Below are 25,648 nucleotides of genomic sequence, written 5' to 3' on the forward strand. Positions count from 1 at the left end.
AGTGTTTAAGAGGCATTTGGACAATGCCCTTAATGATATGCTTTAACTTTTGATCAGCCCTAAAGTGAACAGGCAGTTGGACTAGGTGAATGTTGCAGGTCCCTTCCAGCTGAAATATTCTAAACTGTAAAGTCATTTTATGAAGTAGATTTAATATAATAACTGTGGTGACTGAAAAAGGAAGATAGTATTTTGCAGCTATTGCAGCAGATCCAAGATGTTCAGCTCAAAAGGGGAATGTTAATTCCTATTACTCCTGCAAATGTTACACTTTGTCCATCTTGACTTCATCTTAATTCTAAACCAATGTTTAAGTTACATTTTTCATTAGACTAATAGAATGGGAAACATGGGGAAAAATTGAGCAAGCTTTTCTAGTACATGAGCTCTTCATCACGATACCTGTCTGCCTCATCTGTACCAGATGTGAAGGATTTTTGTGACCAAGAGCTCTACTTTTTCTGCTCCATCTAACTGAAATGGGTGAATTACTACATTACTTCCAGCAAACCTTGTTTCTCAGATCCTTAACTGCACACTTGTACTGTTATGCTTCTGATGAATTTCTGGATGCATATCCTTACGAACAGTCTTGATCATGGCCTTAGTCACAGGTTTTCTCATTTGATCCATTGCAGGTTTGTGTATAAGGCAGTTTGAGATTATTCAGGATTTAGAGTGCTTAACATTAGAACAACCCCTTCCTGGGAAAACACCTAAGAAGCTACCTTTAGGAAACATGTCTGTGAAATAATGTGCCTGTCTGTTGAATTTTGGTTGCCTACTATACAGTTGTTCTTCAAGCTTTAGCTTTTTAATGTTGTGCTCTTTAACTGTTGTTTGTACATGTGCTATTTTAAGAAATCTATAGTCATCTAACATTTTGGTTTTGTTCTTGTGGGATTGCTCTGTTGCAGATTACCTCTTTACGTGAAAATTGTCATGAATTTCCCAGACTAAAGATCGATGTTTATATTAATAAACATACTCTGGCAACTCCAAGAAATTGTATATTAAGAGATACTATAAAATTCACTTAAATTTGCAGGCAAATGAAGGATTTTTTGCTGTGCCCCATCATCTGGGGACTGCAAGCATTACATCTTAGGCAAGATATACAAAGCAGGCCATGAATATTTGGATAGAAGGACAGCTGTTGCTACAGGGCACTGTGATACCTGACTATTCCATGACAGCATTCTGTGGGAACAGGAGGAGTGGGGGACATTGTATTCCATCCCCACAGGAATTGTCCTTGGAGGGTCTGTCCCCATGAAGATATGCAGTGGCAGCACAGACAATGGAGGTAATGTTTAAAGGAGGTAATGAGAAAAAAAAAGTTGCAACACACAGCAAGATCTTACAGTATGTTGTAAGGTATTACAAGAAGGGTTTTGTTTTTTTTTTTAATGGACACAGAAGCATGCTGGCATTCTTACGCTGTTGTGCATTTCTGCAGTAGCTAGCAAAACTGGGTACATGCTAACACAGGTTGAGTGCAAAAAGGGGAGAAACATCCACTGCGAAGTAGTGGACAGGTTTTTTTGTGCCTTCCAAGGTATAACAACACAATACCCTCTTTTTGTCATACCTAGAAAATGAAAAATCGCTATTGCTCTTGTTTTAAACTACACTGTTCTGAAACTCCATTGTGGTACATGTAAGCATGCATGTACATAAACACACAAATATATGTCACAGAGCTGGCTTGCTATCTACAGCAATAAATCTCAAATAAGTTTTTCTCTGTGCTAAGTGCTCCTGATTTGATTCATCAGGGGAATAGTAAAAGTATGCTTGAGCGATTTCAAGAGCCCCTTGAAGAGAAATTGTCTTCTGCTAAGAATTCAAAGCTTCTCAGTAGATGATGTAATTCTTCTTTGGGCATCTTTTTCTAAACTAGAATGGAAGCTCTTAGGAAGAACAGCAAACAACAGCATGCAGTACCACTTCATATTAAACCTTTGTTGTTAGGCCTGTGTTGGGTTTTATGAAGTAGAAGTACTTGGGATCCACTTAGACCAGAACCCAGCGCACAGTATGAAATGCCTTACTAGGGAACTGACCGAGGATTCAAAACTGCCTTTGGTCAGCACCAACTGCTGTACATGCCAAGACAAAGGGAAACTATATAGTCACATAACCTGGCATACATGAATCACAAGATTTCTGTAATGTTTATTATTATGATGCACTTACATCAGGGCCTAATCTTAAGCAGACTTCTGAAAACTACTCAGTCATGTTCAAGCTGCAGACAGAAATAGACGTAACTTAAGTCTGCAAACCTATTTCATTAAAAGCACCATGGATCAATACTAAAGAGGTAACTAAATGCTTTAGGAAATGTTATAACCTGCTGGTTCCAATTGTGTGAAGTTTTTTGTTTAAAAATAATTAGTTAAGCTGTCTTAGCTGAATTTGATCCATTACTATATACTGTGATCACTTTCCTTTTTTTCCCTCCCTCTCTTTAAACTATCAACAAATCCAAAGTCTAGGAATGGTAGGCATTGCCCACCTTTTCAAAACGTATACTGAATAGACTGTGAAATCAAATGTTCAGCAACAAGATGCCATCTGCAGCTGACGAAAGCCTAATGGAATATCTGGGCATTTTCAGATTTCCTATTCTTCCTATGGCTTTTTGATGTTTATTTGCTGTAGAGATTGAGCTTTCCATTCTGGTGTGAAATTTTTTTTTCTAGATTTTCCAATTGCAAACCTGAATTTGCAAATGTGGACCAAGTCACTGTTCATCTGTATCAAACACATGGAAAAAATGGGAGTTAAGTATGAACTACCTGTTTTTGACAGTAAATTTTGAAGCCTAATTGGCCACATAAATGCCAATGTTGTTGGAAAACATTTTATCAACACGCCTAGTTAGCTTCTGTACCGTGTGAATAGATACTGCATTCATTCAAAACACAGTCCACATAAAGGTGCAGGTTTTATATAAAAGTAGCAGCTCAGGCAGTTACTAGGTATTTGATTATTCCTGATTCATTTTTAACATTAGTCCTGTTTCCATGCCTAAGCATCTATTGCTTAACCTTTTATTTTCCATATAGTTGCTCAAGGGATCCCATTTTCATCTCAGACTTGTGCACCCCTCATCCACATTTCCTAATAACATAACCTCTGTCATCTTCAGAGTACACTAAGGCGGTGATTTAGTGACGATAAATACAAAGATCTACTCCCACCCATCCAGGTAATCTAACACCACAGACTAATCAGGATCAACTCTGACCCTGTGACTGCACATTATCCAGCTCTGCAGGGACTCACTGAAAAATGAACGGATGATACTTCATAATTCTCACCCTTTTGAAAACACAGTGTCAACCAGTACATTACCTCTATTGGTTTATTACTTTTATCACCTGGCCACAGTGCTTTTGATGACCACTAGCTTTGGTACAACTTGCACTCAGTGGACTTCTACCTCAACAGGGCAGCACCACCAGTGGTGTCTGAAGGTCCAGCACAATGTGGAATACATCAAACTGGAAGACAACGTGTTTGAATCTGGGGCGGGGGGGGAACAGACCCAGAAGAAAGATGAAGGGACATTCTGGTGTGTTAAATAAAGAAGAAAATTGTTGCCTGTCTGCAGAGAAAAGGAGGTTCTTAATACAAATTCTTTCAGTCTAATGATGGATATTTGTCTACCCTGGTCTTCATTTTTGGGTAACTATCCTCTTTAATTCGCATCTCCCTCTATAGTCTTGGCATTGGTGATTCAAGGCTGATCAGTGTCTCAGTGAACTGCCCAGAGTGATCATCTGCCTTTAACAGGCTTCTCTGCCATGATTCCTGCTTGTTTGCGTCCCATGAAAAATAGTTTGTGTCACATCTCTGAAATACTACTATCAGAGAAAAACTAAATTTATTGTTGATGTTTGCATTCACTGGGTTATGGGCACCTGTTGTAGTGGGTCCAGAGGAAGGCCACAAAAATGACCCGAGGAACACCTCTACTCTGAGGACAGATTGAGAGAGTTGGGGTGGTTCAGCCTGGAGAAGAGAAGGCCCCAAGGAGACCTTGTTGCAGCCTGCCAGTACTTACAGGGGGCTTATGAGAAAGATGGGGACAGTCCTTTTAGCAGGGCCTGTTGTGATAGGACAAGGGGTAAATGAAAAGCGGGTAGACTTGAACTAGATCTAAGAAAATTTTCACAGTGAGGCTGGCGAAACCCTGGCACAGGTTGCCCAGTGAGGTGGTAGATGCCCCATCCCTGGAAACATTCCAGGTCAGGTTGGACAGGGCTCTGAGCAACCTGATCTAGTTGAAGATGTCCCTGCTCATTGCAGGTGAGTTGGAGTAGACAACCTTTAAAGGTCCCTTCCAACCCAAACTATTCTATGATTTTTTTTATTATGGATATTTCCATGCTTGAACCATTTTTAACGGAGCATATCTCCGTAGAAGTTAGCAATGCACCAAATCAATAAGGACAAGTTTCTGGGGGCAGAAGACTACATGAGAACCACGTTAAGATGTTTACTGTGATGTGTAACCCGTTGTTTAAAGCTTCATACCAGGGGCTCAGAACAGCACCTCTAACAATTTTTAAGTAAGTAATAGTTCTGGAACAACAGAGAATTAAGTCAAATGTCTCTCTGCTGGGCAGGCTATATGTATTGTAACAAAGGCTAGAACCAGACTAGACAAGTCAGCATTAAAGTTGGGTTTGGTTTTGTGTTTTTTTTTTTCTCAGGCAGAACATCTTACACATCTTTTCAAGCATCTTCCAGGTCCCTCCGAGCACAAAGACAGTGTTACCTGCACAATGTAGTTTGCTTGGATTTTATGTCATCTACTCGGGTTTCCAAATAGGCTTCGGACACAATCTTTGGTTCCAAAGGGCTGCCAAGGGAGGAGAACGAAGGCCCTCACATTGTTGACACAGGCTGAAAGCCAGGGAAAAACGGTCAGGATTTAAGAGTAATTAAGAGAGGATGCAGGATACTAGTATTAATGGGCGGCTTGCCTACCTCTGCAAATAGTTTTATACCCAGCTTCCTACCCGAAAAACAATGCTCAACAAAACGCAAACCGCATCCCCCGGCCGCTCGGAAGCCCGCAGCCGGACAGCCGAGGCGCGGGGCCGCTGCCGACGGCCGCAGCACCCGCGGCGCGGCACGGGCGCGATGCAGCGGCTCCGGCCGGAGCACGAGGCGTGCGGGGCCGCGGCACAGCGCCGCTAGCAAGCGTGCCACGCGAAACGGCCGGCGTGCAGGGATGAGGCCAGACGCCTGACACACCCGCTACCGCCGCCGGCGACTGCCCCAACGGTTCCCCGCCGCGCCCCGCCCTCTCTGCCGGAAAGGAGGCAGGGGTGTTGCCAGGCGGCCTATCAGGGCTCAGCCGGAAGCACGCCTCGCCCCGGGGGCGGGCCTGCCCGGCGCGGGGGCGGTCCCCGCGGTGCGCGGGTGGGGCCGCGGTGGGGAGCTGGGGGCCCCGGCGGGGCCATGCCGGGCAGGAAATCTTCAAAGGAGAAGAAGCGGCGCCGCTCGCGCTCCTGCTGCCCAGAGGGAGTCCCGGGGCCGGGCGGCAGCGAGGGGAAGCGGCGGAGCACCGAGTCCGGCCGCGGCGCCCTGGAGGTAGCGCGGGAAGGAAGGGCGGGCGGCCGCTTGGCAGCTCTGGCCGCTGCCTTTCCGCCTCGGCGTGGCGGGGCTCGGGCCCGCCCGTGCCTGTGGGGCGGGGCGCGGCCCGCTGCTCCCCGCCGCCCGTAGCACCCCGGCGGGCGAGGCCCGGGCCGTGTCACTGCCGCGAGCTGGCTGCGGGAAGGGGCGGGGGGCGGGCGGCCGTACCGTCTTCTCGGCCGGCCGGTCGCGGCCGGCTCCGGTCCAGGCCTGTGGTACAGGCCCCGGTCCGGTTACGTTCAGTCAAAACTTGCCAGCCTACAGCTACATAGAGGAGGAAACTGGGCCGGACGGGGCGGTGGGGTGCGCGGCCAAGGCGCCTAGGGCGAGGACAGGCAGTGCCATGGTGCTCCCCGTGCACGTCCAGGGGAGACCGGTCTGTGTTTCTCCCAGGCCCGAGAGATGCGGGGCGGAAGCTCGGAGGGGGACGCCACTCGTGGTGCCCGTGCTTGCGGGATTGTGAGTCTGCTCGAGGAGATGTGGGTGCCCGAGTGCAAAAATCCACGGGGCACACGCTGCTGAGTGAGTCGTGGGGCTTACAAAATGTATTTCTGGCTGGCTGTTTTTTAACTATAGAGGTCTTCTGCTGATGTATGGGAGATACATTTCTGATATGAAGCCCACTTGTATGCTCAAGGCTGTGCCATGCAGGGAATTGTATGCCGATTTCCTTCTTAGTGGGATAGCTGTAAATTATGAGATTAGTGATTTAATTGCACGGCAAGTCAGAGGGACGAATTTCTTCTGTCTTAAAGCATGCTTTCATGTATAAGCAGCAGTTAGGTATTTGCTTTTCAGTTAGTATTTAAAAGCACTTTTTGTCTCTTCAGACTTGAAAATTTCCCCTGGTGTAAGAATAGTTTCAGTAACCAAAAATGTAGCTTCTGTAATGCAGTTACCTTGCAAATGGAAACACTATTTGGAAGCTCAGAAATCCACATTAAGATGTATCTTGCAATTACGAAGGGAGAACCATTGCTAGCACAAATAAAGCTGTAAGTTTCCTTCTTCTCTAGTTCACTAGAAAATGTGAAAACTGTACTTGCTCTCCTTGATTTTAGGAAGAAAAGTGCAATGTACCATCTGGAGAAAAAGTGGAAGAAGCTGAACAACCCAGTGATATAGAAGAAGGAGGATTAGATCTCAGTGTGTCACTCAAACCAGTCAGTTTCTACATTGCGGACAAAAAAGAAATGCTTCAACAATGTTTCTGTGTCATAGGGGAGAAAAAACTGCAGAAGATGCTGCCTGATATTTTGAAGGTACTGAAATAAAATTACCTTTATATACTTGAATGCTTGTGTAACAAAACACATTTATCTCACAAGCCTCGTGAACTTCCAACTTAAAAGCTGCCTTTATATTTTTTAAATAAATATTATGTCAGGTCTCTGAAAGTGAGACTTTTTCAGTATTTGATATACTTATTCCAGCTTATTCCTTTTTCCACTGCTCAGCTATTGCTGAACTGCAGGCTGCTTATTTTTATACTGTTTGTCTGTACTGGTTAGTTAAATGCAAAAGGAGTTTCTTAATTGCATGGAGTAAATTCAGTAGTGTTCAGTAATAAATATGCTGATCTGTTAATAAAAGTTTGTGTTAATTTATGTTTTTGTCTGCTGAATTTTTTTGTATGGTTTTCAATTAATGTCTGAGATAGGGCAATAAAACCCCTTCTTGATAAACAGCTTCTGAAGCTGTAAGTCCTGTGGACTCAGTGGTAGTATCACTAGAGTTTTACTGACTTAGAGCATACGGTTTTTGAGTCTTGTGAACTGCGGGACTTGGTGAAAATATATTAGGCTAGCAGCCTGTAGAGAAGATGCTGCAGGTGAAATGACATTTGTGTGATGTTTGTTAATAGTTTTAAAATTTTTGTCTTTTAATTTTTATCTTTATGAGTGACATTATTAATATAGGTGAGGCAGGACTTCATTTTAAGCATGTAGTGAATTGCATACAGTCTCATCCATTTCTCATCTCTGTGAGAAGAGGTCTGGAGCAGCTGGAGGCAAAGGCATTACTGAGTTTGAAAGGAACTTGCCTGGTGGTATAGAACCGAACCTGCAGTAGGGTAGTGAATGTTACAATACGCTTGGCACTTTCTAATTTTGGTACTTATACGTGGTATTGTAGTTCACTTGAAAGTGAATAATCACTCTATTTCATCAACAGGTCACCAAGTAGTATGAAAGAAGTGAAGGTAACTGGAATACCCTAAAATCTGTGGTAGCATCAAGCATGAGAAATGGACCACAATTTACATATTTCTTATATTTTCTTTGTTATGATAAGCAGCTGTTGGTGTGTTGTCAGTAGCAGCGTTGGCTTTAGTTCGTGAACTTGGATTCAACAGTAGGCTGTGGTCTTTGCAGGCTTAACTATGTAATCCATGTGCTCCTGTGTGATGGAGAATTAGGAGTAATCAGGGCTGCGGTTGTTTGCTGTTCCATGCTTCACACATATGGCCCAGTATTTCTACTGCTCAGTGTTGCAGCTGCAGTGAAAACTCTGAGCCATAGGTCAAATAACTAGTAGTGTGTGTTGCTTAATTTTTCAGAAGAAAACCCCACACGTTCTATTTCTGGTAGTTGTCAAAGCTGAAATGCCTACTTCTGTTCTTCAATAGTTGCATCAATGCAGGTCAGAATAGCGAAGAGACTTGCAATCAGAGTTAGCTCTTCATTCAGTACAGTTGGACTACTACTTACCGTTCATAATTACTCTGTCCTCAGAAATTTTTAGTAGCTTGTGGTCTGTTTTATCTGTCTTCTTAGAACTGTTCCATGGACGAAATCAAACGGCTTTGCTTGGAGCAATTGGAGCTGTTATCTGAAAAAAAACTTTTGAAGATACTTGAAGGTATGAATGAAACTTTTAGGCATCATTGTACACCAGAGAACAGTCGGCCTCTAAATGAGTTTTTCACTCTGTTTCTAGCTAGTAATATATATAATGAAGGTGGTGAAACACTGGCACATGTTGCCTGGAGAGGTGGTAGATTGCCCATTGCTGGCAATATTCCAGATCAGGTTGGACGGGGCTCTGAGCAACCTGATCTCGTTTAAGATGTCCCTGCTTATTGCAGGGGGGTTGGACTAGATGGCCTTAAAAGGTTCTTTCCAACCCAAACCATTCTACGTTTCTATATACACACACACTGAGTGTGTATTAGTGTGTATATATGTTAGCATTACATATATGCACATGCTACTAGTATATATATATGTATAGTGTGTGTCTATATATGCCTGTTTTGATCTTTTAAGCTTGGATGAAATTGTCCCTTGATTTAGAAGCTATTAGGGACACATTCAGAAAACAGTATTATAAGCTTCTGTTTCTTAGTACCCAAACTAAGAACAACTTTTGACTGGCAGAAATAACTAAGCTAGGAGTGTAGAAATATTGTTTGAAGTCCATTATTTTAGGTAAAGTGACATTTAGTTGCCTCCTGGTTCTCTGCAGGGGAAATAGGACATACTGCAATACCAGTTCAGTTGTATTAGCAATTACACTAGAGTATTCAGTGTAGTTAAAAGATTCTTGGTGGATCCCTCTGGTCTGCTGAGACACAGAGTTCATGTACTTCGATTAAGGCTATGACGTTCCGGCTTTTCAGTATCGAACTTCCACTTGATACTTAAGGGCTGTAGAATTTACTTGTAAACGTACTGCTGTCTTGTCAATTAAGTGGAACTCTGAATCTTGAATAATGTCGAGTACCTTCTCTTAATTCTGTCTCCTGTGCTTTATTTTTAGTGCCTATAGTATTGTACAGGCAATAGCTGTTCCGTTTGTTTGGGTTTTTTTTTTGTAATACAGTGTAAGTGAAATAAGGGTTTTGGGTTCGAGTAAGTCTAATTTGAGAATATCTGCTTTAACTGGGGGAAAAAACCTCTTCTGCTGATTGTTGCAATAGAGTTAATCATTAAGAGTAAGCCTAACTATATAGGATTAATTATATTACCTGCCTAAATTTTCACATTTGAAACTGTATATATCTAGGCAAGTTTGGAGCTGATTCTGATACTGACGAGGAGGCAGGTGGAGGAGACAAGACTGGAAGTGAATCAGTCAGTCAGTGAGTAAAAGACAAAACACTTAATTTAAGAATACAGAACAATACAGGGATGTTTCATGAGAAATAATCAAATGTAATGTTGAAAGACCAAATCACTATATCTTTAATTATGTGATTGCTGTAGTTGAATGGCAATGAGCTGTGCCTGCTAGAAAGCACTAAGCTTAGAAACACGGCTTTGTCGCTTTGTAACATTAAATGTGTCTTGAGCGCATAACTGGGTTTCATAGTGGTGTTACTGCCCATCAGTTGACTTGTGATAATTAAATGTGCACAATCCTAGCCTGCAGCAGAAGTGAAGTGATATGATTTATGTTAATCCTCTGAGTGAGCTAAAGCAGGTTGAGTAACCCCTTTCCACTTCAGTCAGTGAATTGTGTAAGTGTATTTTCAATTCATCTGAGATGTATCCCTTCTTTTCCGCTCTTTTCCTTCTGGTCCTTCATTCCTGCACCAGTTGAAGCAGCACTAACACTCACCTGTTGCCATGTTCTCTGTTAGGGATGTTGCAGAATGTCTAGAGTTTCAAGAACAGAGGCTTCTGGTTTCTTATTCTTAGGTCAGCATCTGTCAGTTTTATAAAGGCCAACATTTTTTAACCTTTTCTTAAAATACTTGTCTGTTTTTTTTAAAGACAAGACTTGCGCACTACATTACTAAGTCCATTTTTATTGAATGGGTGAACTCCTTCTGAGAGTTTCTGTGGAAGTAGTGAAAGGGAAAAGAAAGTTACTAATCACCCACAGTGCATGAAATTTTATAAGTCTAACTTGTCTGTAGAAGACAAAATAAAAAGCTTTTCTGTTTTCATTGCTGACCTGATTATGGCTGGTCCACAGATGCAGTGCACAAACTTAATAAACTGCTGAGACAATACAAGACAATACACCAGTGTTGGGCAGATTAATGTTGCTGGTTTGGTCAGTTCATCTAGACGTACTAAATAGGAATAAATGAATGGGAAGGGTAGTGGTAGTAATCCAAATGTCACATTCTGGTTAGTATTTTTGATTTAACAAGAGACCTGGTTTCTGATCCTGTGTTTGATTCAGAACAAGTTATGAAGTTATTGCGTGAAGTAATTTTCTTTGATCACATCTTATCATATGTCATACAAATATACTAGGAATGGAGTGACACTAAGTTAAGTGATTTTTCAGTTTTTCTCATGTGATACAGTTTTAATACCCTCTGACACTATTTTTTAGGGTTCCATTTGGAGCTGATTTGTGGCTGTATCCGCCCCTTTGCTATTTGTTGCCTACATGGTCTGTGAATGGTGGCAGTACACCCATTTATGTGAACTAATTTTCTTATTTGGATGTTGCCCTCTGCTGGCTACTTAAAAAAGCAAAATAAAAAATTCAAAAACTACAAAATACACTACATATCGGGTCTCTTCACGTAAAAGAATCTCTGTTAAGTGATTTGATGCTTTGCTAGTGAACTTCCAAATAGAATGAGAAGACAAACCTGTCGGCTAAGGAAACCATGAAAAATACTGCAAGATTTTAGTTTCTGGAGAAATTATATGATTTTTTTTTTTTAAAGGCCTAATTCACAAGCTCTTTACTATTGCAATATACATGAAATGTTCTTCAAATTAAAGAGGTATGGCAGGATTAGTACTGCTAGATTTCAGGAAGGTAGTTCTGTGGCTGCAAGGTGTTTCAAAGCTACTGTTGGGAGATGTATTTATGACCCTAAGCTACAGTAGATTGAGTAAACTCTTGCTTGTATGCAAATAAAATAATGATTTGAGCTGGTAAAAACCTAAAAAGGGAAAATTGTTATTGTCAATTAATGAATAAAACAAAACAAAATAAGGAACGCAAGCAGGATTTACCATTTTTTAACTAGCAGGTATCTGAAGACACTTAAGAACACATTTGCCTATGGCAAGTAGGAATGTTTCAGGAAAACAACATCTGTAGGATCTAAATTGCAGTTTGGAAGTCTGCTGTTTTTACACTCTACAGATAGTATTCCAAGCATAAGCAGTGAGTAAAACAACATGAGTTGCTGTTGTCTACCTTTTCTCATAGCTGTGTTGAAGTACAGCAGAATTAAAACTGACCAAATTCTTTAACCATTGCTGCAGTTACCAGAAACTGACAAAGCTAGGTGACCTTATGTCACTGATGAGAAAGATGTGAGCAGTAACTGGCTGCAAAATCAAGAAGAAATTGTGTTTAGAAAAAGTATAAGAAACTGAGAGATGTTGATCAAAGTTAGAGCAGATTTCTTCCTTTTGACGAACAGAATGGTTGAGGTGCCCCTGGCTCTTGTATCTCTGTCTCCATCCTGATAGTTTAATATTTCAGATCCCTCCAAACTGGCTAGCAAGGTATGTTGGTGTAGGAATTGTGGCTTTTCTTCTCCTTTTTAGTACAGTGGCTTAAAAAATAGTATGCTACACACATGGGTGCTATCTCAGAACCTTGGCTTATAGGTTCAGCTGTGTGCTAGCCTTAACAAAAAACAAAAAGGGAAAGCTGTTTGAATGATAGAGACATGAAAGGATAGGAAGAAATAGGTGAAATGAGGAAAATTATGTTTTTATATTAATAATAAGCACAGTGCTTAATAAGTAGAGCAACATTATGCTTTTACAACTGTAAAATGTCACAAGCCCTTTTTACTAAATAGGTCTAATCTTTGGGCATTTAGGTTAACTTTTTTGCAACCTGCCTGTAAATAAATACAAATGCAAGTTTGCAAAACTTCAGAAAACTGTGTTTCATCAACAAGTCAGTCAGTAGGCAGGGAGACTAAAGATGCAACAGTGAAGAAACAGTGAAAACTGCATTGGTAGGCTAAACTTTGGTTATTTGTAATCATTAATATGTTTTTAATTATCATTTGAGTTTAAATGGGTGTATTTGTTTGCCCTGGGAAGAGGGAAGACTTTTCAGAATGAAAAAGGCAGTTTCTTTTTTTGTATTCTTTGTTGATTCTTCCTAGTTTGTCTTTATTACTTGTCATTTTCTTGTGAATGGCTACTTTTTTATGCATTCTATTAATGATGCAACATTAAAACTTTTTTGGTTTAAATCCCACTTATCTTAGTTGTTTTCATGGTCATGTAAATGTGGGAAGGGAAAATGTGAATAGCAAGTCTTATAGTCAAAAAATGTGTTGACTGATTGGAAGCATGAGGATTTTTTTATCCTTACTCTTAAACAAAAAAAAAAGTTGACTAACTTACAACTTCAGCAATATCCATGTATCAATATAAATCCAGAAAGTTTAAATCAGTACATCTGAAGAAATTACAAGTGTACCAAAATTTTCAGGTTTTCTTAGATGGGTATAGTTTGTACTGTGTCTTTTTTTTTTTTTTTTTCCTAAAACAGGCAAATACTTATCTGCCTTTAAAGACCTGCTTCCTGTCTGTACTGTCTAAAAGTAGCAGGAATATAGAGAAGTTTGTCCAGATACAGGGGAGATTGCAAAATTCAGATGTTTATGTGAAGCTTTTGGATAGTATTGCATCTGTAATTGTAAATTACATCTTCCTTTTTCTGATGCACATATCCTCATTCTGCCACCAGAACTGGAAGGCCTGAGGCTTTTCCTAAACTTCATCTCTCTAAAAGCTTCAGATGCTTCCATTAGCACATAAAACACTTGCTCTGTCATTTTTTCCACCAGCTTTTTGAGTTAAACACTAGAAATTCTGGAATAAGCATGCTGAAGAACTGAAGAAGCAGGACTTATGTTTGCCAGTAACTGGAAATTGCTGTTACAATAGATATGCTTCATTGCTTGTGAGCTCTTGTGTAGTTTTTTGACTATACAGTTTTCAGATTTTTGTTATTGTTCCTGTGTTACTGTCCGCAATGGAGTATCGTTAAACCAAGAGAATTGCTATATAGCAAGCTTTCAACTAAATGACAGATGTTTAGTGGAAAGGAGTTAGCCAATTAATGTCCTGCAAAACTGAGTAGGCATTCTTCCAATGTCATTCAAAAGGTACTAGCATGTTCTTGAACTATTTCTTTCCTGTTCTCTGAATTGGGTCTTTAAATACCCTCCATCAGAAGGACTGAAAGTAATTTGCTGTATCAATAAAACATGTATTAAAAGAACAAACATGCTAATACCGTTCTAGTGATCATATGTTTGTGTGTATAATGTGAGGAAATGTTCCTTTGCTTTGAAAATCTAATGTGCTTTTTTTTCACTATGTGAAAATTTGCTATATAATATTTGCTCTTTCAGGGGTTTACAAGCTTTTTACCGCTTTGCAGTCATGAGTGCAGTTTTTGCTTGTTTGTTTTAGAAAAGTTAGCAGTTTAGAGGCTTGCCTTCTTTTAACATGTTTTGCTCCTGGGTACTGGGCTGTTCACAAGCATGCAGTTGCTATTTGATATTTACCCCTCTAGGACAATTTGCTTATCTTTACCATTTGGAATCACTGAAAGAATAGGCTACATGAGTCACTGAACAGATATATTAGCATTTGGCATCTGTTCATTGTCTTATGTTCTCCTGGTGTCCTCAGACTTCACCTGTAGTCAGACTGATTGGACCTTTCATAAGTCATTATACTATTTAATTAGCATATGTCATTTGGGATACCTGTCCTGAAGAGAACTACTTCATAAGGACTTTCTCTTTTTTTTTTTTTAAATTGCTTGCTGTAGTTATTTTAGTTCTCATTTATCATGGAAAACTACCCTTCGAACAAAAATTTGCAGGAAGCTTACAAGTACTTGGAACTTCTAGAAATATTTTTTAGACTTGGAATTGCAAAGGCAAATTTTAATTTAGGAAGGTACATTATCTTTGTCAGAGTAGCAGAGGTACTGATCTCAAGCCTCACTCCAGAGATTTAGGTGAATGTTTCTTAACAACAGTTAAAAACCCTGTAACGAAAGTATCAGCATGGCTGTATCTCATGTTGTCAGACTGTCTTCTAGTCCAGTACATTAAGATGCTTCTTTCTGTCACAAAACTTTTCCTGCTTTTCTCTAACCCCACTTACTACTGAAGCTTGGAATCCCAGCCACAATTATTACAGTGCTATTGTTTTAATCCTTAGCCATGCACTCTTCTGACCAGGACCACTTTTCCTAACCTGTCTTGCTGTTTTACCTTAGCTGACTGCATAATCTGCAGGAGTTGTGGTATCAAATCACTCTCAAAAAGCACTCGCACTGCTTTTTGTAAGGCTTGTCCTTCATTGGTTCAGGTGGTTCCTGCTATAGTAATTCCTATAACATGTAACTCAAATCATGGGTTACAACAGTTCAAAGATATTTCCATTACAGTGTCCACCCCTGGCCCCTTTGGCCCAAGTTACAGAGTTTAACATTGCAATGAACTCTTCCCCTTGTTCCTAGCCTGGCTAGCAACAAGGGGTTCCTGCTATAGTAATTCCCATAACGTGCAACGCCAATCCAGGGTTACATCAATTTAAACGTATTTCCATTACAATCTCCACCCCAGTCCCTTTGGACCAGACTATCGGGTTTAACACTGCAATGAACTCCTCCCCTTGCCCCTTCTCTGGCTTGGACTTACACACAGACTGCAGTCCCTTCCATGAGCCACAGTCTCTCCACGGGTATATCTGCTGTGGCATGGACTTACTCGCAGTCACTTTGAGGTGCACCTGTTCCAAAATGGTCTCCTCCGTGGGTCACAATGCCTTTACGTGCTCCAGCGTGGCCTTACCCACAGCCACAGTCCCTTCAGAAGTAAACCTGCACCAGCATGGCCTTACCCATGGCTGCAGTACATCTAGGGGTATAACTGCTGTGTCGTGGGCTTATCCATGGCCACATGCTTTGAGGTGCTCCAGCATGACCTCATGTACAGCCACTGATGCTTCAAGGTGTACCTGCTGCAGCATGGACTTATCCACAGCCACAGATGCTTCGGGGAGTCCTGCTCCCATGTGGACTCATGCACAGGTCACAGTACCTTTGACTTGAGTTCACACTGGAGTTCCAGCCTGTCCAGTACAGCAGCACAGAAACAGCAGTGATGCCCTGGCCACCTGCCAGCCCAGATGCATGGTGAATGCTGTCACCAAAATGGTCCCACAGCAGAATAAGGTGATCAGCACTAGAGCAAGCAGCAAAAGCAAAAAAACAGCCACTAATGAGCACTAGACTCTAATGGTATGGAAAGCAAGTCCCATGGCAAGCACAGAAGCCTGCCAGTTAATAGCTAAACAGCAATAACAGCTATAAATTTGATCTAGCACATTCCAATCAAATCTGTTTTTATCTCGAACCCTTTGTGCCACACGTTGGGTGCCAAAAAGGGCTTTTGTGGTTTAACCCCAGCTGGCAACCAAGCACCACACAGCTGCTCGTTCACTCCCCCCAGGTGGGTTGGGGGAGAGAATTGGAAGAGTAAAAGTGAAAAAACTTGGAGGGTTGAGACAAAGACAGTTGAATAGGTAAAGCAAAAGCCATGCAAACAAAGTAAAACAAGGAATTCTTTCACCGCTTCCCATCAGCAGGCAGGTCTTCAGCCATCTCTAGGAAGTCAGGGCTCCGTCATGCGTAACTGTTTCTTGGGGAGACAAATGCCATCACTCTAAAGGTCCCTTCTTCCATCTTCTACACCCCAGCTTTATATATGAAGCATGACATATGGTATGAAATATCCCTTTGACCAGCCTGGGTCAGCTGTCCTGGCTGTGCCCTCTCCCAGCTTCCTGTGCACCGCCAGTCTGCTTGCTGGGGGTAGTGTGAGAAGCTGAACAGTCCTTGACTGCTTAGCAACAACTAAAACCATCAGTGTGTTACCAACATTATTTTCATCCCAAATCCAAAACATAGCCTCGTACTAGCTCCTGTGAAGAAAATTAACTCTATCCCAGCTGAAGCCAGGACACTGTCATCCTGAGGGAGTAGTATCTTTAAAGATGGATAAAAAGAGGGAGCTCTAAACTACTGTGGTCACTTACTAGCATGTTATGCAAGAAGAGGGTATTAAATTTGTATACTGTGCATAAATGATTAGCGTATCTTCTGCTCCCATTGTTTGGAGATATGATGTTGTGCTACCCTTTCTTAAATCTCTACCACAGTATAGATAATTAGGAAAAAAAAAATTCTTACTAACACACAAATTAAACTAGGTTAAGCTGAGAGCAAAACTGAACTGTGAACTGAAATGCTTCTGCTTGGCCACAAGATGGTGCAAAATGCCCGCCTATTAAATGAAATAGTGACGATTCACCAGCAATCCAATCAATTCTGAAAGAGTAAATCGTAATGTAAAAGTACTTTGGGGTTCTAAAAATCCTTTTGCTGACAGTAGGTAGTCTTTAAAGGGAAGTTTTTTTTCTTGTGATCAGTGATAGCATCAAGGCAACAGGAGGAAACTTTACAACAAGTTTTGGTGTGTGATTCTTTCAGTTGATAATTTATTTTTATGTAGCTGTTAAAATGGGTGTAGGTAGTTTCACAGCCAGTGTTTGAACCATAGAGGTTACTCTGAGTTTTCTGTCAAAGTGGTGATTATAATTCCTCGGTGAAATTTGGTGTTGGAGCTCTGGGTGATACCAGAGATGCGAAGTTTCTTGCTGGGATACTATTTGTGCAAGATCAGGCTTTCCCAAGTGACACATTGTTGTCCAGTGCAGAGATGACTACTCAGTTCAAAATGATGAATTGTGTGTGAGGGAGGATAGGGTAGGGGTAGCCTAAGCAGCTTTTGCTCTTAGTGATCAGCAGGGTATATCACAATGTTATTTTGGTCAAGAGTTGAGTGACTAAGTATAACAAATTGTTATGAGTTGCTTGAAAGAAAAAAAAAAGGTGTATCCTTCTAGGTCTGTTGACCAGCAGCTGTTCCCAGATCCACTGCTCTCTCCAGCTGCTGGCAGCTGGACATACAAGCCTGCAAGGTTTGCATCCCGCTCCAGTTGCCGCTCAGGCCTCTTTGTGCACCGACATCTCTGATAGCTGGTGCAAACCTGTGATTGTTCCCAGTAGCTGACACTCAAAATGCTGATCTTTTGGGTATCTAGAAGACCTATGGTCCCTCAGTTTGCCTACTTGCAGACCCTGGTCTCTTTCAGGATTTGGCCTCTGATCTTACAGTCTGGTACCTGACTCACAGACCTCTTTACTTGCTGGCTAGACTAGCTTAAGGTTTGCTGGTGAATCACAAGCATCTGCATACACAGTGATGCACGACATTGACGTTTGCCGAGGAAATGTGCGCATTTTTCATTCTGCCTAGTTTCTGGCACAACAGTCCTGCAGGCCCCTATGTCCTGTGGTCCCCTTTGCAGTTGCTGGCACGTAGACACACACACACGTATGCGCGCATGCACACATATATACAGAGAATAACGTCCGCCCATTTGGAAAAATAGGTAGTGTAGCAATAGAGTTCAATAAAAATGCAGGACAGACTGTGGTGATTGGGTCCAGGGCTTGGCCAGACAAGTGTACTGACCAGCAACCTGTTTATGCTCTGCTGGCCCTTTATCTTCTTTTTTCTCTTTTTTCCCCCCATGCTTGTTCTTTCTCAATCTGTCTCGATCTCTCCCTTTTCCCACCTTTGGTTCTTCCTCTAAACATCCCATGCTGCCTTACACATTCCTACACTCCCCTTAAAAAAATCTGCCAGTATGTTTTATGCAATCCTGAAATGCTCTTCCCCAGCATCCTATACAGACCCCCTTGCTACTGTAGACAGTAACACCATTCAAGCTGTAAGGTGATTTCTCTAGCTGACTGCACTTACTAGGTTTCATTCCCAGAAAATGGGCTGGTTGCTTTCCTTTCACAACCCTAGGAGCAACTCAGGCTGGGTGTTCCCGTTGCACTGATGAAGTTACTGGCGTTCTGCCCCTCACTGGGCGTTTGTGCTTATGGTGACTCGCCATTAAATGCATGACCTAATGGGCAGGATAATACACCAGAGGACTGAGTGTGATAAGCCTTGGTGAGTGACAGAGGAGCAAACCCTGAAATTTCTGGGAAGGTATGCTGTGACAGTATCATGCACAGGTTTGGCTGGTGGTCTGTGCTGGCACGTGGCCTAACCCCACCCAGTAATGGAGGTGGATGGGGAAATGTTGCTACCCAGGAGTCTGGCACTGTCTCAAAGCAGAGGACCAGCTAGGCTTTGTTCCTAAGCCGTGGCCTGTAGCCTGGCACTGAGTCCTGAGAGGGCGATTCCTCTGGGCTAGGTTGTGCAGGCTCACTGGAGTGGGGCTGGTCTCAGTTAACTATGACCTTGTGGGTGCTGTATGAGTGCAAAACTCTTCCTCACAGCCTATCCTCTGATCCACTTAACAAATTAGACATATGTTGGGGTTTAACCCCAGCCAGCAACTAAGTACCACACAGTTGCTCGCTCGCTTCCCGCCCTGGTGGGATGGGGGAGAGAATCAGAAGAGTAAACATGAGAAAAGTCATGGGTTGAGATAAAGACAGTTTAGTAGGTAAAGGAAAAACGATGCATGCAGGCAAAGCAACATAAGGAATTCATTCACTGCTTCTCATCATCAGGCAGGTGTTCAGCCATCTCCAGGGAAGCAGGGCTCAATCACATCTAACAGTTACTTGGGAACACAAACGCCATCACTCTGAACATCCTGTTTTCCTTCTTCTACGCCACAGCTTTATATACTAAGCATGATATCATATGGTATGGAATATCCCTTTGGCCAGCCTGGCTCAGCTATCCTGGCTGTGTCCAGCCTCCAGCTTCCCGTGCACCGCCAGCCTGCTTGCTGTTGGGCTCATGTGGGAAGCTGAACAGTCCTTGACTGCTTAGGAACAACTAAAAACATCAGAGTGTTACCAACATTATTTTCATCCCAAATCCAAAACACAGCACTATATCAGCTGTTAAGGAAGAAAATTAACTCTATCCCAGCTGAAACCAGGACAACATGGTAATACCATGGTGTCTGGTGTTCCTTTTCCTACATGACAGCAGGAAGATTGATACTCTGGTTAACATGTCTAAACTGTCACATACAGCAGACCTAGTTTTATTTGTTGAATTCTTGGGCTTACATTGCATCTAACAGGTGAGGGCTGTAATCCATCTTGCAACACCTCTGGCCTTTGTAGTACAAGACTGATGACTGAAATAGAAAATAAATGAGCAAACTCTTTGTTTGTGAAGAGGCAAAGTTTAAATAATTTTATGAAGGGCCAGCCATATATACAGAACTTCCTGCTCAGCATAGCTATTTGAACATCTAGTTTGTAACCATTCCTTCTCTTTCAACTCTGCTTGGGAGTGAAAAGTCCAACAGAAATTAAAAGGTGGGGAGAATATTTATTGAGTTGACCAAATAGGAAAGCAAACTGGAAAAATACATACCACTGAGTTTTGAGAGAAGTGCATCACAGTAAATAGTCTATTGCTAGTTTATTGTAATGGCATTAGACAGTACATTTCTCTTGGGCATTCCTTACTTAAAGTGCAGAACATTTAAAAATCTTTTTTTCAGGTGCTGTGTATATGAAAACAACTACCTATTCTTAATCAATAATCGCATGCTACCATGCACATTTATGTTGCAATGGGTACAAAAAGTGGGAGAAACAGAAGAGTCTATTCATATGTAACCCCTGCTACTACAGAAAAGGAAATAGCAGTCAAAATAACTCTGTCTCTCAGACCAAGATGGCTAGAAGTATTATAGTGTTCTCCTTCCTGACATAGCCGTTGGACACCTGAAAGAAAATATGTCTTTGAGAGCATGGGGAAAATAGATCTGTATTCAATTTTAGGAAAACCCTTCAGGCTGTTACTGAAAAACAAGTTGCTAAAGTCATTATATTTACATCTACAATACCAGAACTGCCATCCTTTTTATAGTGCTTTTTAGCTCCCACAGGCAGGGTAGTTTCATTGATTCTATATTCATATGTGTGAAACCAATGTCACACCAACATCCAGGGTAGGAAATTGGCAATCCTACTGTCAAAATGCTCACTCCACATGTGAGTTGAACTCTTCCAGTGATTCCAGGTCCTTCTGCCTTCCCTCTTCCTGTATTTTTCACAGTATTTTCACAGTTCGTATAACTAATATGTGCAAAACATGGACATGAATATTTCACAAAAGTACCTCTTCCTCATATAAAGGAGTTGAAATCTTACAGGTCAAGGGTAGAAATCTTTAGAAGATATAGAGAAATGCAGATACTGAATATGATTTAACAGTTGAGTTGCATTTTGTTTTAAAAAATGACCCTTTGTAAAACTAGGAGATTGTGATGTAGAAGGGGTGGGTGATGGCGGGGTGATGGTAACTTCATGAAAGTAGCATCTTAATTTCAAAAGAAAACAGTAAATAGTATTTGAATGCAACTGAAACTATAGTTTTTTCAAGTCATTTAACTGTGTGAAAATTTATTCTGAGTTTTAGAGAAAAGCTCCTTATATTCGGGAGGGGGTACCAGTGAGGATTGTTATTCTGAAAGGCTAGGGTGTAGTGGAAATATTTGCTTTATCCTTGTGGATTGCTAGGCAAAGCAAAAAAAAGCTCATTCTCAAGAGCTTAGATTAGCACTCTGTGCGTTCATGTATTCATACTTTATTCAGCTGGCCTATTGGCCTACCACCATATAATTTCTTTAGTTAAAGTAAACATTGCTTAGAAAAGTTCTCTTCAATTGTAAAAGATGTAGATTAAAGTGTTGTCTTATTTGTTTCCAGACAGGACAACAGTATAGACTCTACTTCTTCTCTGAGAGAAGACAACAAGCTGGAAGGTCAGGAATCAAAACAAGGTATGTAGTGGAGAAAGCTGAAATTTTGTTTCTTGATGTTGGGCAGTCACTAATTCCAGCTCTCTTTTGAACTGCAATCACAGAGAATCATCCTCTTAGAAATCAGATGGTGTAGGGTTACAGCCTCTCCCTTGGGCACAATTCCAGAAAAGGAGAGGGGAACTTTGAAGAGTACATTGTAGGAACTTTCGCTTCGTAATTCTGTGAGATTGGAGAGTTTTTTTGTGGCTGGAAGCAAATTGAAGTGCTTCAAAGTTTGCTAGTTTAGCTTCTGGAATGTGACTGAAGCTCTGCAAGGCTCATTTGGCTCTTCATATCTAGTTTTTCAGCCAAAGAGAAATTTAAGTAATTGCTATTTCTTGGTATATAGATGATTGCTAATACTCTATTACCATTTGCTGAATTCTTTCGAGAGTCAGTTTTATGTTCTGTTGAAGTGATCATAAGACTCTACAGTACTCTTTTTTGACATTCATAGAAATCCATTATAATGTATTGTTTGCCAAAGAACTGCTTGTAATTTAATAAATTTGTTCAGTCTTGATATGTGATGCCTTGCTTTGATTGTGTAGAGCTGAGATCCAACAGAATGGTGCCTAACACTCACCACTCCAGATAACTGGTGTATTTTACTTGAAATCAGTGCCAGTGGAAGTATACACCTAAATCTCTGAATGTTTTGTCTCGTATATTTTCTCTTTTTAAATGCAAAAATGTAATGGGTGAGACATTCAGGTCTCGGTGATTGGCAGAATAGAAAATGCAAAAGCAGGTAAGTTAGTGGTACACATTTGAGTACCTGCTGTGTAAGGAAACAGTTTTCTTAACCTGCAGCAGTATTTGTTTTACTCCAGTCATTAAATCAGCAACACATAACAACTGCCACTATTATTTTGTACATGAAGCACTAGAATTGTAGGTGTTTCTGTCTCAGTCTATTTATTTTCATTTGGACTAGCTGTATGCAGTAACATCAGAAATAGCTTTTCCAATCAAAGATTGTCGCAAATTCTTATGAGCTATATTTCTCTTCTGTGAGGGTCTAACATTATTTGCTTCCTGCAACTCCTATTTCACAATTCAGGATGTTGTCTAAAAGATGTCTCATGGAATAACTTTGTGAAACATGTTTTTTTCTGAAGTAATTAGTGAAGGGAATTAAACAGAGAATTAAAGAGTCATAACAAAAGCATCAAAAGTTTTAGGAGCAGATTTCTATGGCTTTGTGAGGAATGCTTTAAATGTTGCTTGTTGTACTATATGGAGTGACCTTAGAACTGACAGATTCCCTGCAGATCTCTTCCACTTTTGTGTTATTAAAGGAATTGATGACTCTTGCAGGTGATTGCTTTATTGTTGCTTTTTATGACTTAATCAACCAGACTATCATGATGGCTTTGGGCTGTAACAGTGGCTTCACTCAAGATGTTAGCTTTAAAGAGCTTTGGAGAATATCAGTATAAACTTAATCATTCTGCTGAGCTGCAGCCTGTGATGCTATGAGGAATAAAGAAAGAATGAGAGGATAAGCAAAAGTGGATAAAATAAAATTAAAAAACGGAATTAAGTGTGCTAAAATGAATTTCACAACTCTGACTGAAGGAAAAAGTACAAGTTATCAAAATGAAAAACATAATGAGAAATGCCAACCATGATCTTTGTTACTGGGTAAAATTACAACTGCAAAAGAGCAAAATAAAGCCCGTCAGCTAATTATACATCTATAAGCGAAATAGCTTGTATGAAAACTGTATTATACAGTTTTGGAGGCTCCAAACCCTGAATGGAACCCAAGGTGGCTTTTGCCTAGCTTCCTGTCCCGTACTAATTCTGGAACAGAAATAAATGGCTGTTAATATTTTATTTCTGCCTGGTACGTGACCAATACTGAAAGGAATCCTGTGGTTGGTTGACCCCAGACAACAGTAGGCACCCGCTGTCTGCTCAATTACTCCTCCTCCAGTGAGGTGGGGGAGATGATCAGAAGAGCAAAAGCGAGAAAAACTTACTGGTCAAGATAAAGACAGTTTAATAAGTGAAGCAAAAGCTGTGCACCGAAGCAAAGCAAACTAAGCGATTTATTCACTAATTCCCATTGACAGCCAGATTTTTAGCCACTTCCTGGAAAGCAGACCTTCAGCAAGCGTAACATTTACTTGAGAAGACAAATGGCATAACCATAAATGTCCTTCTTTCCTCCTTTCCTTGAGGTTTTTTTGCTGAGCACAATGTCATATGGTAGTGAATATCCCTTTGGTCAATTTGGCTCAGCTGTCCTGGCTTTGTAGCCCTCCCAACCCCTTGCCCACCCCCAGCCTACTCCCATGGGGTCAGACTGAGAAACAGAGAAAGCTCTGAGGCTGTGCAAGCACTGTTCAGCACTAGCTTAAACACTGGTGTGTTATCAACACAGTTACAGAAACAAACCCAAAACACAGCACCATGCAGGCTGCTGTGAAAAAAATTGACTCCATCCCAGACAGACCCAGCACAAAGTCATTTTCTCTTTGGCAGTGAATTAAGATGAGTATGCTCAGAAGTTAACTTTCAGGCTTTGAACTGCATTGCAGTAGGTGCATTGATGCACCCATTTTTTTGATCCATGGAAGAGCTGCTTGGTTGAACAACATGTTAGGTAAATACGGACTGCTGCTGTGCAGCAAGACTAGAGAATATCCATTTCTTAATTCTGTTGATTCCTATTTCTTTCCATCTTTCACGTACTTTGTGTCTTGCAAGGTAAAGTTGAAAAGATGGTGTTCAAAGTTGATTTGGTAGTATGGGAAATAGGTAAAACTGCATCAGAAACTGAAATATAAATCTTGAAGTTACTGTCACGGTAGGAATAGGGCAAAACTACATAGGATTGAAGAATCCCTGGTATGTTCATCTCTTATACGTACTTTTTATACACACTGCTGTGAGGAGGATTTTTTATAGCTTCAGAATCATTTATGTTTTAGGCTTTCAGTTTTTATTGCTTGAAAATTGTGGTTTATCTTACAAAGAACAAAGACCAAAAGTTCTCTGTAAGCTTCATCTATATGGCTTATTGTACATTTTCCAAAGCTGAATTTGCTTTCTTGTCAGCTTTGATTAGAACATCGGCGGTGCCTCGTACGTTAGCTGTATATGTTCACCTATACGCTGTATTTACCAGTATGATGCAATCCAGTAAACCAGTGTTGTGAGGTACTGGATTGATAACTCTGTAAGATCCTAAATCAGGAGTGCATTCTCAGTCAGGGTAACGTGCAGTATTCCTAAATCCTTAAATGCTGTGATGAATCATAGCCTGTCATCAGCAGTGAATATCCAAATATCTTTTTTTAAGTGCATATAGTAAAAAAATCTTTAATACTGAATCAATAAAACCCTTGAAGTTCTGTTTTGAAATGTTACTATTGTTTATAAAACCAATTTGAGATTTTTTTGACCTGACAAAAATTATTTTAAGTGATTTAAATTCATGGATCTTTTTGCCACTCCCTTAATCTTCAGAGAAACACTTTAAACAGAAGTGATTTTGTAAGTTGAGAGAAAAAAATAGTTCTGTCATGTGACTATATGATTGTTACATTTGTGTTACAGGCAAGGGAGAAGATAGTGATGTCCTCAGCATAAATGCAGATGCATATGATAGTGACATAGAAGGCCCATGCAATGAAGAAGATGGCCCAGATGTGCAAGAAACCATTGTCAGAAGTGGAGCCAGTCAGATAGATGACCTTCAGAAGGACATTGAGAAAAGCGTGAATGAGATACTGGGGTTGGCAGAGTCCAGCCCAAAGGAGCCCAAAGCAGCCACCTTAGCCCTTCCTACGTCAGAAGATGTTCAGCCATCAGCACAGCAGCTGGAGCTTCTGGAGCTCGAAATGAGGGCCAGAGCTATTAAGGCTCTGATGAAAGCTGGCGATGTAAAAAACCACCCTTGAGATTGTTCAGATTTAATTTTCAATGTTTGTGTTGAAGGATGTTATGTCTGTTCTCTTCCGTGCTAAAGTATATTTGGGTTGGGTATGACATTCCTCATTCAAACCCTATTGTGTATCCTGACCTGTGGCTTAAGCTATTGATAGTTGGTTTCATTGCCTTTAGTGTGCTGCTTCCATGACATGTACAGAGGGGCTTGATGCTGCATTGAGATAAGGTCTCTCTGTGCTGGGTTATCTCCT

At 41.0% G+C, this 25,648-nt stretch overlaps 1 protein-coding gene across 1 annotated transcript; it reads left to right on the forward strand.

Moving 5' to 3' along the window:
* Positions 1 to 5,481: 5,481 nt before the first annotated feature.
* Positions 5,482 to 25,408, forward strand: CAAP1 (caspase activity and apoptosis inhibitor 1; the record flags this gene model as incomplete). The annotated part of the gene is made up of 6 exons (XM_082013809.1): positions 5,482 to 5,613; positions 6,717 to 6,917; positions 8,433 to 8,517; positions 9,664 to 9,739; positions 21,400 to 21,473; positions 25,065 to 25,408. The coding sequence occupies 6 exons, from the start codon at positions 5,482 to 5,484 to the stop codon at positions 25,406 to 25,408; spliced, it is 912 nt and encodes a 303-aa protein (XP_081869935.1).
* Positions 25,409 to 25,648: the final 240 nt, after the last annotated feature.

The sequence above is a fragment of the Phaethon aethereus genome, assembly GCF_964289735.1.
Source record: "Phaethon aethereus genome assembly, chromosome: Z".
NCBI classification, from domain to species: Eukaryota; Metazoa; Chordata; class Aves; order Phaethontiformes; family Phaethontidae; genus Phaethon; species Phaethon aethereus.